Source organism: Megascapheus bottae, chromosome 17 (genome assembly GCF_031878675.1).
Source record: "Megascapheus bottae isolate mThoBot1 chromosome 17, mThoBot2.hap1, whole genome shotgun sequence".
Taxonomy (NCBI): Eukaryota; Metazoa; Chordata; class Mammalia; order Rodentia; family Geomyidae; genus Megascapheus; species Megascapheus bottae.
Genome location: NC_143525.1, coordinates 33516311 through 33529339, shown reverse-complemented (window position 1 = coordinate 33529339; position 13029 = coordinate 33516311). Strand labels below are relative to the sequence as shown.

Genomic DNA, 13029 nt, shown 5'->3' with positions numbered 1-13029 from the left:
AGCTTTAACCCTTTGGAACTGTGAAGAGGTCACAGTCTGCTGTTTCCTTTCTTCAGCCTGCCTACAACATCAGAGCTGTGATGCCTGCATGTCCTCGGACCTGACCTTCAACTGCAGCTGGTGCCATGTCCTGCAGAGGTGTGTACCTAGGTGATGCACTGAGTCTCAGCAGCAAGGGCCCACTGATGATTGCCCATAGTGCTTCAGGGCTAGAGTGTCTCCGATTCTGAGGGTAGGAATGTCACAGAAGTGAAGCTTCTCCCTGAGGCTTGTGTCTGACTAAGGTATCCATGTTGTCCTTAGTTGGTGCCAGGCTTTTTGAAGATTCTAGATGTTGTAGCTGCCTCCATATACCCAAGAAGGTTGTTGGCTCATCCAACCTGTGTGAGCCAGGCTTCATAAACAGCAGGCCACAGCTGAGGCCATCCTAGAATCACAGGGACTCTTATATAGACATGTAGATGCTGGGGTCCCTTAAGTCAAGATCCTAGGAGAGACCCCTGGGCCTGCATGTTAATGTGGTGTCTAGTTTAGAACCAAATATGAGAACTGCCAGCTTAGGGACAGGCTGTGATGCAGAGACTCATTGTCACTGACCCCAAAACACAGCCTCAAGGTCTTTCCCAGGCTGAAACAACGTTTCCTGAAAACCAGGAGTGTGGATGAGGTAGGTATCCATGGAAACAAGGGAAGCTACAAAGCTGTGTTTGCTTAGTGTGGAAGCACGGGAGAATTCTGGGTGAGATCCAGTGCGAAGGATAAAGTTCTTAAACCCGACTCATCTTCCACTCCTTGTTCTGAAATCATTTCCTCACAGATGAGACTCATAATGCAAGCTCTGTTCTCTGGTCCAAGATAAACAATGGCAGGAGGGAGAGAGAAAGGGATTCCTTTGGGGACTAGTGCCCTCAGAGGATGGGAAGCCCTAGGAACTCGGAGAGCCTTTAAGGCAAATTGGGAAATTATAGGTTCCAAGTTCCCGTGCAGCTGTTCTGCAGCTGTCAGTGTTTCCTTTGCTCCTTTCCAAGTCAGGGAGCAGAAAAAGAGGTGCAGCCACATAGGACTGTGGCCAGAAAGGTGGGGTTGGAAGAGGGCCTCCATAGGCCCCCCCAGGTGTGCGTCTCAACAGCTGTGCTTGTACTCACTCTCTCGGGACCTCAATTGGTTGACTCTGTAGAATGGACAGGGGCCATGTGACTCAGGAAGACGTGGGTGAGGAACACTCTGTTATTTGAACTCTTCAAATGCCAAATAGCCTTTAAACAAAGCCTCCAGGGGCAGGGAAGGTACAGAGTCTCAGAATGGGCTGGCAAAGTAGACCCCAGGATGGCTCTTTCTAGAATGGGGTTCTGCCAAGTTGTGTACTTTGAGGTTCTTAGAATCCGCAGCTATGGCTCAGGCCTGTAATCCTAGCTTCTCAGGAGGTTGAGAGCTAAGAATCATGGTTCAAAGCCAGCCCTGGTAGACAAATCCCAGAGATTCTTTCATTTCCAATTAACCAGTACAAAACCAGAACTGGAGTCATAGTTCAGCTGGCAGTGAACAACAAAGTTGAGTGAAGGCAGAGTTCAAGCCCCAGTACCCGCCCCCCTACACACACAAACACACAACATGTCCCTGGGATTTGCACGCCAGGAGTCTGAATTTTGAAGAGCTCCATCTTACACACTTTCCAAGCAGAAAAGCATTATCTTAGCAGGGAGATTCTTGAGATGGCCTCAGATAAGCACTGACATATTGGGGCTGGCTGCCACGGTGTGACTCAGCATTCAACACAGGCTGAGCCATAGGAACTGAAAATGGGTCACACTACTCTCGGGGACCCACCCAGCTAGGAAGATGTAGCCTTGGTCTGGTAGCCAGGTGCCACCAATATTTTCCCCTCTTTCCAGGAAGGACTGGAGGACAGGAAGGCCCAACTCAGATCCCAGAGCTGCCTGATGCCACTACACCTGCGCAGTGGCCTTAGCGAGGCTGCCTGCCTGGGCTGGGAAGAGCCCGGCTCCTGACTGGCAGACATCACAGAACTATCACTGATGGGGTTCATGCCCAGGGAGGGTTGTTCTGCTGAGCCCCTCACATATCTAATCTTTTGGTCACCCTGCAGGTGTTCCAGTGGCTTTGACCGTTACCGCCAGGAATGGCTGGCCTATGGCTGTGCCCAGGAGGTAAGAGGCAGACGTGATCCTATGCCCGACGGGGGAGGCGGAGGGGCTGCCAGCAGTCCTCCCAGGGTTATCTCTTCTCAAGTTGTCTTTATCCCCTGGATGGCCTTGTTTACCAGACTCCTCTAAGCTAATTTGCCCACTTTGGAAGGTTTTCTGTGTCCCCAAGAGTTCCTGAGACTAGTGTCGCGGGCACCGGGCTCCCAGGAATTCCTCTGCAGAAGGCACGGGGCCTCTTGTACCTGGTGATATTAAGGAAGCCCCTGCCAAGGCTCCGAATCTCAGTCTCTGGCTGTTGAGGAAAATCATTCTAGGAGTGAGGCTTTTTCCAGGTTCTTCCCATCCAGTGGCTCGTACGAATGAACAGTCAGAATTTTTCTGAGGATTCAATACTTTGAGTCTAGATGAAGAGCACTCCCCAGCCTCGTACTTGAATCTGGCATAGTGATTGGGGTGATGTTTCAGTAAGTGACCATGCTCCAGCTCTCTCTCCTTGTGATGCAAGCACAGTATGCATTGAGCATAGCCCCGTGTATGTCTACACATGCTTTTATTTTATGTTGGTGTGTGAGTGTGTGTGTGTGTATGTGCATGTGCGTGTGCACATGTGTGTGTGAGAGCATACACTGGGTCCTCGGGCTTGAGCTCAGGGCCTGGGCACTGCTCCTGATCTATTTTGCTCAAGACTAGCACAGCTCTACTACTTGAGTCACAGCTCTACTTTTGGCTTCTTTTTGGGTGTTTAATTAAAGATAAGGGTCTCACAGACTTTCCAGCCCAGACTACCTGTGAACTGTGACCTCCCATTTCAGTCTCCTGAGTAGCTAGGATTCCAAGCACAGGCCGATAGCAGTCATCTGGTTATTACTGTTTTGTTTTTGATTTTGGGTGTGTGTGTGTGTGTGTGTGTGTGTGTGTGTTTCTTTTTTTTGCCAGTCCTGGGCTTGAGCTCAGGGTTTGAGCACTGTCCTTGGACTTTCTCAAGGCGAGCACTCTATCACTTGAGCCTCAGCACCACTTCCGGCTTTTTGCTACGTATGTGGGGTACCGAGGAATCGAACCCGGGTCTTCATGCATGCTAGGCAAGCACTTTAACCACTAGGCCAAACTCCTGGCCCCCATGTGTTTCTTTTCTGAGATGAAGTCTCCTGTTGCACAGGCTGGCCTCTAACTCCTGGGCCAATCAATCCTTCCATTTCACCCTCCTGAATTACTGGAACTTAGTAGAAGTTTTAAACGCATTCAGGGCCCAGCTCTGTCTGGACAGCAGTGCTGGGGTCTTTCTTGCAGGCAGAGGGAAGAACATGCAAGGACTTCCAGGATGAAGACCACTACGCATCGTCCCCAGACAGCTCCTTCAGCCCCTTTGACAGGGACCTCACTTCCACCTCCTCTTCTCTCCTCCTTGACAGCCTCACTACAGAAGGTAAGGCCTGAGCCTTGGGGCTGGGAGGGGGCTGGGGAAGAGCTACCACCTGGGGCACTGCTGCTCTTACAGGAATGCAGGACTGGTATTGCTTGCCCTTGTTCCTAGGAGGGCTCCAGCTCAGAGAGTTGAGCTCACTAGACAGTGAGAAGCAGAAGCAGGTTTTGAGCAAGTAGATACTCTGTGGGCTGGATCTCCCATCTAGTACTCAGGGCTACATGAGGTACTTCCGACCTTCTGAACATTCCTTAGGGAAATGGAAAAGCAGATCGGGGGCTGGGGGTTGACTGGAAGGAAGTCACAGAGAATGATCAAATGATGAAAAGAGCTAACAGGTGGAGCAATTGAGTCTATGCCAGGTGGTGTGCAAAATCATGCATGCATTATCATCCAGTTATCTTAACAACCTCAGAGTTTGATATGGTTATATACCCATTTTATAATGAAAATACCAAGACTCGGGGCGAAGGACCTGCCCAAGCCCACATAGTGAGGACCAAAAGCAAGAATCTTTTCTCAAACCCCTACTGCCTATCTCTATGCTGAAAGAAATGGAAATGAAGCTGGGTGCTGGTGGTTCATGCCTGTAATCCTAGCTACTTGGTAGGCAGAAATCTGAGGATCATGGTTTGAAGCCAGTCCAGGAGGAAAAAAATCCATGAGACTTTTATCTTTAGTTAACCACCAAAACAGAGCTGTGGTTCAAGTGGTAGCGTGTCAGCCTTGAGCAAAAAAGCTAAGTACCCAGGCACCGAGTTCCATCCCTAGGACCAGCATGCACAAAAAGAAAAATGTTGGACTGAAAAATCATTAAAATCCAGAGATAGGCTGGGCGCAGTGGCTCACACCTGTAATCCTAGCTACTCAGGAGGCTGAGATCTGAGGATGGCAATTCAAAGCCAGCCCGGGCACTAACGTCCATGAGACTCTTATCTCCAATTAACCACTAGAAAACCAGAATTGGGGCTGTGGCTCAAGGGGTAGGGCAGTAGTCTTGAGCTGAAGAGCTCAGGGACAGCATCCAGGCCCAGCGTTCAAAAAAAAAAAAAAAAACCAGAGACACTCAGGATGACAAAGATCATACCCATTCCACTAACCTAGTTCCTCTGATCTATCTCTTTGAAGATGACACCAAGTTGAATCCCTATGCAGGAGGAGATGGTGAGTACTAGATCCCTGGCTTTGGGCCCACCCTGAGGAAGGTAGGTGAGCAGAGGGAAGGCATGGAGGCTCCAGACACAGGGTCCTAGGTTGAAGCACCATGTCTACCCTAGCATTCCTGATTGTTCACTTCCCTAAATGGGGTGGGATGAGGCCAAGGGTTGACCTGGGGCCTTCAGGTTGGGGTGGTGGCCACAGCCCCTCCTTCTTCCTCCTCTGCATCATGAAATATCCCTGGGTTGGCAGAGAATACATGACGTGTGGGTCACCAGATGTGGGAATTCTCCCAGTCTCTGGACAGTACAGGAGGATGATCTCTTTAGACACTGGAGGGGCCTCTCTTCCCTAGTCGTTTTCCAAGAGTCAGCTTGGCCCTTGTGCAGCCGAGGTCAAAGGTGGATATGGAAACACATTCCAGCTTCAGGCTGAATGTTCTCAGGGGTACAGTGGGAGCAGCAAATGATTAACATCTGATATATCTCCCACCATCACTTTCCTGGAGAGCAATGTGTGTGTGTGTGCGCGCATGTGTGTGTGTGTGTGTGTGTGTGTGTGTGTGTGTGTGTGTGTGTGTGTGTATGTGATTGGTTGGTTTGTTGGTGGAGGGGAGCCAGGCCATGCCTCTTATTCTTACCTTGTTTCACATCAGCCACAGCTCTGCCTCTCAGATCCACAGGGTCACAGCAGGCTGATTGATGGCTAGGGAAGCTAGACTAGGGAATATCACCCGAGCCCTCTCACTGGTTGGCAATTGGAGCTACAAGCCATGTACTCAAGTGCCCTGGATAGTTGCTGTTTTGAGTTTCCTCTGCTTACAGTGTGCCCAGAAGAGAAAAGGGATAAGGAGGACAATCATTCTGATGTATGCAACATTCTATTTTAGTGCCCACCCTCTGCTACAGCCTCTTCTATTTAACTAACTATATAAAAAGGATTCCAGGGCTGGGAATGTGTCTTAGTGGTAGAGTGCTTACCTAGCATGCACAAAGCCCTCGATTAGATTCCTCAGTACTACATAAACAGAAAACAAACAAACAAAAAACAGAAATGGCTCTGTGGTTCAAATGGTAGAGTGATAGCCTTGAGCAAAAAGAAACTTAGGGCTGTGTATGGTAGCTCATGCTTAGCTTACTCAGGAGGCTGAGAGATGAGGATTGAGGTTCAAAGCCATCCTGGGCACTAAGTCCATGAGACTCACCTCCAATTAACCACCAGAAAACAGGAAGTGGCTCTGTGGCTCAACAAATAGGGCGCTAGCCTTGAGCTGAAGAGCTCAGGGACAACATCCAGACTCAGAGTTCAAGTCTCATGACCACCAAAAAAAAAAAAAAAGAAAGAAAGAAAGAAAGAAAATAAAGAAGCTCAGGGACGGTGCTCAGGCCCTGAAGGCTCTGTATTTCTGCTGCTGACATGCACTCTATTTTATCTTGTCTGCATATGTACAGCAGGAAACTTGGCTTTTCGGAGACTGGCACTGAATTTGTATGTTCTTAAGCCTAAACTTTCTGGGTGTCCAGAAAGTTATGGGTAGAAATAGATAAGCTGCCAGCTCTGGACTACAGGAATATTCCGTCTCCTCCTGGGAATGCTCTCAGGAATGCATGCTGGCTGAAGAACTTCTTGGGGACCTAGTTTATTCTATAGAATTCAAGTTGAGGGTCCACACTAAGCTCCCCATTTTTCCTAAGACCTGAGGACATGATGAGTAAGACATTGCTTCCCCCTCCAGGAGGTCTCCATGTAAGGATGAACAGTGACAAGTCATAATGTGGTCCTTTGTTATCATAATAGCTAGTTAGTTCCAAGATGTTAGGTTTATTATATTTATTGACATGACTTACCTTAACCCTCCCAACAACCCCTCTTAAGGTAGTTATTATTATTAATATCCTTGTTCTACAGAAGTGTTAACTAGAGACCCAGAGAGGTTGATTTGTTCAAGGTCATGCAGGCAATAAATGGCAGAGTATAGATTTGAATTCAAAAAGCCAGATGCTAGACTCCAAAGTTGGGGGTGGGGGAGGAGGGTAGATATGCCAGTCGTAGGGCTTGAACTCTGATCCTTGTGTTCTCCCTTGGCTTTTTCACTCAAAACTGACACTCTGCCACTTGTGTCACACCTCCACTTCCAGCTTTTTGCTGGTGAAAGTCTGTAAGACTTTTCTACCCAGGCTTGTTCAAACCCAAATTCTCAAATCTCAGCCTCCTGAGTTGCTAGGATTACAGGAGTGAGCCACTGATGCTGGGGATAGGCCCCAAATTCTTAACCATGAAATGCCCTTCATGAATTCCCTAAAAGCATTTATGTGGCCCAGGTATCAGAGAGAGCTTTCCTTGGGATTCTTATTAGGTGTTTGGGTACTTTTAAAAGATTTTTAGAAAACATCTGGAGGGTGCTAAGCTAATAACTACTACCCCATCTTTCCATGTACTTGGTAAGTTGACCCAAAAAGTTCTGTGGGGGGCCGGGAGGTTGGCCTGATGGTAGAATGCTTTCTTAGCATACATGAAGACCTGGGTTCGATTCCTCAGTACTCCATACATAGAAAAAAGCTGGAAGTGGTGCTGTGGCTCAAGTGGTAGAGCTCTAGCCTTGAGAAAGCCCAAGGACAGTGCTCAGGCCCTGAGTTCAAGCCCCAGGACTGGCAAAAAAAAAAAAAAGTTCTGTGGGCTTATATTTTTGGGTTCTGTGGGCTTTTATTTCTGGAATGTTGTCAGAGCCTAAGATTTTGTGATCCAGCCTTCTGTGCGTTCCCGTTTCTGCCTTTCTGGTCTCTCCACAGGCCTTCAGGACAACCTCGACCCAAAGACAAAGGGTCCCCCTGTGCACCTGGGCACCATTGTGGGCATCGTGCTGGCCGTTCTCTTTGTGGCTGTCATCATCCTGGCTGGGATTTACATCAACGGCCACCCTAACTCCAATGCTGCGCTCTTCTTTATCGAGGTTAGTGTGAGATGTGGCCTCAGATCTGTTGCTGCCTGCTTTGGCATCATCGTTTCCTGGGTCATTCGGTACCCACCTCTCCCCATCTCATCCCTTACCTACTACATCCCTGAGAAACCATCACCAACTCCATCCTGGCATGCTTCTCAATAGTTGGGCACATTAATCTCCTGTCCCAGTGGAACAGATTGTTTTCCTTCCCCCATTTGTAAAACTAGGAAAATCCCCTGGGTGGGGGGAGCGGAGAGAGCCAAAAGTACCATCATCCAATACCCATGAGAAGCCTTTCCTTAGTGATTTATGGTCTCTCATGCCCAGTTTCCAGGCTCAGGGCTGTTCAGGAGATGACAGGCAACAAGCCAAAATGGAAATGAGGGTTATAGTCTTCTTTTTTTGGGGGGGGGGGGTAGGTCCTGGGGCTTGGACTTGCAGCCTGGGTGCTATTCCTGAGCTTTTTCCTCTCAAGGCTAGCACTCTATCACTAAACCACAGCTTAATTGGAGATATTAGTCTCATGAACTTTCTTATCCAGGCTAACTTTAAACCACGATCCTCAGGTCTCATCTGCCTGAGTAGCTAGAATGACAGGTATAAGCCACCAGCACCCAGCTATGAGGGTTGTGTTCTTTGGGAGCTGTATTTAAGGATGATTCCACTTTAGAATCTTCTAGAGCTCTGAGGGAGAAGCTGAGCTGCAGCATGAGAGATTTGGCTCGACCCCTTCTTCTGAGCCACATAATTCAGCAGGTTCTGTTTCCTCCCTCACCCCCAGCCTCAACTGTTTACTACCTTCTAGAGGACCTTATTTACTTCAATGGCCACAACAGGTCCTCCTATTTTTTTCTTTTTTACTAAGAGCCAAGGAAACAAAAAATGAAGAAAATCCTACCCCTATTCTTGAGATAGTCATAGTCTGGTAGCATACTGAGTGAATTTCTTACAAGTACCTATGTAGCACAGGTATCAGTGTATGTCCTTGTCATAGATACAAAATGGCCTACCTGGGTATCAAGTGGGAACTACAGAGCTACAGAACCTCAAACCCAGAGATGAGGGAGTAGGTTTAAAGTGGACCCAGGAATCTGTGTTCTGGAAGGTTATCTTGACATTTCTAGAGCTCCATAGATCATCCAGCCATCACTGGCCGGCTCTATCTTTCCAGAGTCTCAGGCCTCCTCTGTGTTGCTGAAGCATCTAGCTCTGCGTTCTGCAGACCACTCAAATTTCTTCCAATCTCTGCCTAACAGCTTCCCGTCAGTGGTTGAGAGACCAGGGTAGAAAGTCTCTTGGGGGACACTGGGCCTGTTAGTCAGTTCTGAGTGAGGCCCCAGAGCCTCAAGACCGTTGGAAGAGAAAGCCTTGGCACTTTCCCGAAGGGATGAGGAATGGGAAAGTCACGTGCACTGACTTTGCCTCTGTGCCCCCAGCAGCGGAGACCTCACCATTGGCCAGCCATGAAGTTCCGTAACCACCCCAACCACTCCACATACACTGAGGTGGAGCCATCGGGCCACGAGAAGGAGGGCTTTGTGGAGGCGGAGCAGTGCTGAGAAAGCCCAGCAAGGAAATCCAGGGACGGGCAAGAAAGATGAGTCACAGTGATGCGGAGAAGGGACTTTTCCTGGCATCCTCGAGCTTGCCCTGGGCCAGGAAGATGAGACAGCAGCTTATGGTGCCAGACCCACAGCTCAGCCCTCATACCCCAGACATAGAGGGTACAGTGAAAAAGCAGCCATGTGGGTTTCTTAAAGGAATAGTGACCTCATCTCCTATGTGGATGTCAGGGTCCCTCCTTCTGAGGCTTTCAATGGTCTCCGGAGGCCTTCCTCATGGGTAGCTGGTGAACTGAAGTTAAGGCTGCTATACTCCAGGTCCATGGGCTTCAGAGCTGGTCCTCATGGTCATGGAGTCGGCCTACTCAGCCCCCAATCCCTGCAGCTCTGGAAACCTGAAGACAGGGTTCCTTCTATCTGGGAAGCTCTCAACCCTTTGGGGTATCTTGACTTCTGCATCAGCCCATGTACAGCCGTGTACTTCTGTACAGCCCGTGCCTGCCTCTGGCCCACCTGAGCCCAGCTTGTACCTGGTCGTCTGGGCCTTGCACACCTATGTGTAGCGATGTAGACTCCTGACTCCAGTGACCTGTCTGGCCCTGATTTACTCACTGCCTGGTCTGGTGTTGACATCTGTAGGTATCTCTGAGATACCTCAGAGCTTGCCTGGTTCATATTTTTTTCTCTACCAAATGATTTTTGTAGTCATTCAAGACAAAGAGGGTGTTTGGAGAGCTTCAGTTGGATCCTGTTATGAAGGCACACCTGCCAGAAAGGCAGGGACGGAGAAAGCTGGTATGGAAGGAAAGGCCTTTCTACACACAACCCTGACCTAGAATGTAGCCTCTGGCTCCCTGGCTCTCAAAGAAGTACTGGAATCAGGGAAGTTCAGGCTCCCAAACTGAGCCTGGTTTTAAGGGATTTCTGTCTATCCCAGTGGTGTTGAGCCAGAGCTGCTTCTGAAGGGCATTGAAAATTAAGATCTAGAGCTCATTTCATTCCAAGTAAAATATTTCAGCAGCAAATCAATGTCAAGCCACTGTCTCTACTTAGTCACACCCTTTGGTGCATGTCATGAGGAACCTGCAAAGGAAAAGTTACTCTGAGGACAAGGAAGGCAGCCTTCAAATACCCAGACATATACAAAACCTTGACTGACATCCTGGCAGCCACTCTGTGGTTTCTCTGTGTGGGGATGCTAATGATGACAAGTGGAATTAAGCCAGAGAATAGAGAGCTGGAGGACAGGATCTGGGGTGGGGAGGAGGGAAGGATTTGGAAAAGAAAATAATCCCACAGTAGAGTATAATTTTTGCAAGTATGAGAAGACAGAAGGTCTGGAAGAATTTGATAAATGTGACCTCAACACTCACCATCTTTGCAAAGTCTACAGAGCCCCTATGTCCATGGGGGAAGTTCCCCCAAGAAACAGAGCCAAGCACCTTACAGGGTTAGTTCTGGTCCCTTACTACCCTTAGGTTCTCTGGTGACACAAGCATATCTACACCGATCTGGAGTTTGACCCACATCTTGGGAGTCTTAGAGGTCAGGTGGGCAGTAATGGTGAATAATGACTTAATTCAAAAAGAGTGGCCAGCCCGGTGCTGGTAGCTAACTAACACCTGTAATCCCAGCTACTCCGGTGGCTGAGGTCTGAGGATCATAATTCCAAGCAGACAGAGCAGTAAAGTCCTTGAGACTCTTATCTCCAGTTAACCACCAGAAAACTGAAAGTGGCGTGCCATGGCACAATGTGGTAGAGCACTCATCTTGAGTAAAAGAGTTTAGGGACAGGCCGGGTGTTTGGCCTAATGGTAGAGTGCTTGCCTAGCATGCACGACTTAGGTTTGATTCCTCAGTACTGCATACATAGAAAAAAGCTGGAAGTGGTGCTGTGACTCAAGTGGTAGAGCGCTAGCCTTGAGAAAAAGTCCAGGGACAGTGAGTGCCCAGGCCTGAGTTCAAGCCCATTGTTAACCAAAAAAAAAAAAAAAGTGACCATCTAGAGTCACAGGTCTGAGGGTCCATCCAGACCTGGCTGACAATACCCCATCTACTGTGTCCATCACCTAGATGTCCAGGCCTTTCCACCCTACAGGCATATTCATTCTCCAGGGGAAAGAGGTTGCCACTGGGGGAAGGAAGCTGTGGTTCTGCGAAATCAACTGAGAAGTTTTCTCTGTTATTCAGAGACATAGAGGTCTTGGGAGGGCTCAGAACTACACAACAAGCAAATATAAAGGAGAATAAAGAGGCTGAGTATAAAGAGACACCTCGAATCAGTTTCCTTCATTTAACCCCTCCTAGTTCTGAGGTTTTCTCTACTTAAGACCCCCAAGGTTTCTGATTCTGCAGCCATCACGAGCCCAGCTGTCAACCCTGTCTGTCACTCAGAACACCCTAGGCCCAATATATAGGCTCTCCAAGCTTCACTTGACAACTGGATGGCGGCCACCTCCCTTTGGCCATAATCAGATATCCCTGCCTGGCCCTGCAACTCTGGAGGCCACTTGTTCAGACCTGAGTTGGAGACTAAGATGGAAAAATATCCTTCAGTCATGTTGAGAGATTCTTGATGAACCTATGAAGACAGTTTTTGAAATGCATATGTTTTACCAGGGTCTCCTGTATAATGGAACCCTGTATTCCACTGTACATACATACACACAAATGTGGTCTTTAATGGAAAAGGCTGTAGCTGTGCTCAGCCATAACTTAAATTGTTAAAAGACAATAAAAAAAAGTTGCCAGCTAAACTACATGGTTCCAAAAAAGCAGGGTGTTCACCACTTGAGGCGACCATTCATCTGATTGTGGGCAGGGCTAAGACTCTCCTCTAGGTCTGGGGTAGACACACAGACTGGCACAAAGCAGTGCTCAGTGCCTGCTCCAGGATTCCCTGGCCATAAAAGTTTACACCAGAAGAATTAATGTCACTTACAGAATGCATTCTTTATCCTCAGAAACCTACCTGACCCTCCAGCACATTGGGGAGGACCTGAGGATTTTAAGACTCTAGCTGTCCTAACACATAAGACACATAGTTTGTATAAATTTACAAAGGTAATAATAAAAAGAAACAAGTCATTTATGACCTCAGCTGTAAGTAAAGTAAAAAGTGAAGGATTCAGGGTACACATGCCTTGGTCTTGATGACAACTTCTTTCGAAGTCTTCATCAACTATCCTTGAGTGGGGTGGGGGGAGAGGGGAGAGGAACAGATTCCCCACACCAGCTCAACAGGGGAGCTCCCCAAATCACCTGCCCCAGCTCCAAGAGAACCCACCAGGCAAGCAACCTCAACTATGGACTTACATTGGGCTTGTAAATCCCTAGAAGGCAATCTCATGTATTTTTAATATACTATCTAGAGATACAAAATAAATCAGAGTTAAGTTCATGCTGTCACATTTCTGGATGCTTTGCATTTGAACAACTTTAGCAGCTTCCTTGGGCTTTTATTACTCTGTGTGTGTGTGTGTGTGTGTGTGTGTGTTACATGTAAAACATGCATTTACAAACCAAAACAAATAGTGGAAGAATGTGAATGTCTCACAGCCAAAACCCAGAAGCCAAATTTCAAGCTCCAAACGAGCCAGTTTATAAATAAACTTGTTGTATTTGCCAGTAGAGAAATGTGTTGGAAAAGGCAACATCGACTGCAGAGAAGGGGCTGAGATGAATACAGAGGCAGAAGGTAGGAGCTTCGACTCCTGCAGTGCCATGAAGAGCTGTGCGATGTGAGTCAAGTCACTGAACTTCCCTGGGCCTGTTTATGCC

At 48.1% G+C, this 13029-nt stretch overlaps 1 protein-coding gene across 2 annotated transcripts in view; it reads left to right on the top strand.

Moving 5' to 3' along the window:
• Plxdc1 (plexin domain containing 1) overlaps positions 1–12657 on the top strand; it is a 46256-nt gene extending 33599 nt beyond the window's left edge. Inside the window, exons 9-14 of one of the 2 annotated variants that reach the window (XM_090350746.1) lie at positions 57–138; positions 2108–2168; positions 3456–3591; positions 4717–4752; positions 7536–7696; positions 9127–12657. In XM_090350746.1, coding sequence (XP_090206872.1) covers positions 57–138; positions 2108–2168; positions 3456–3591; positions 4717–4752; positions 7536–7696; positions 9127–9246 — 596 coding nt within the window. In that variant the 3' untranslated portion in view covers positions 9247–12657. Of the gene's footprint in view, positions 1–56; positions 139–2107; positions 2169–3455; positions 3592–4716; positions 4753–7535; positions 7697–9123 lie in introns of both variants that reach the window. The other variant, XM_090350745.1, reaches the window with a different exon arrangement.
• The last annotated feature ends 372 nt before the right edge of the window (positions 12658–13029 follow it).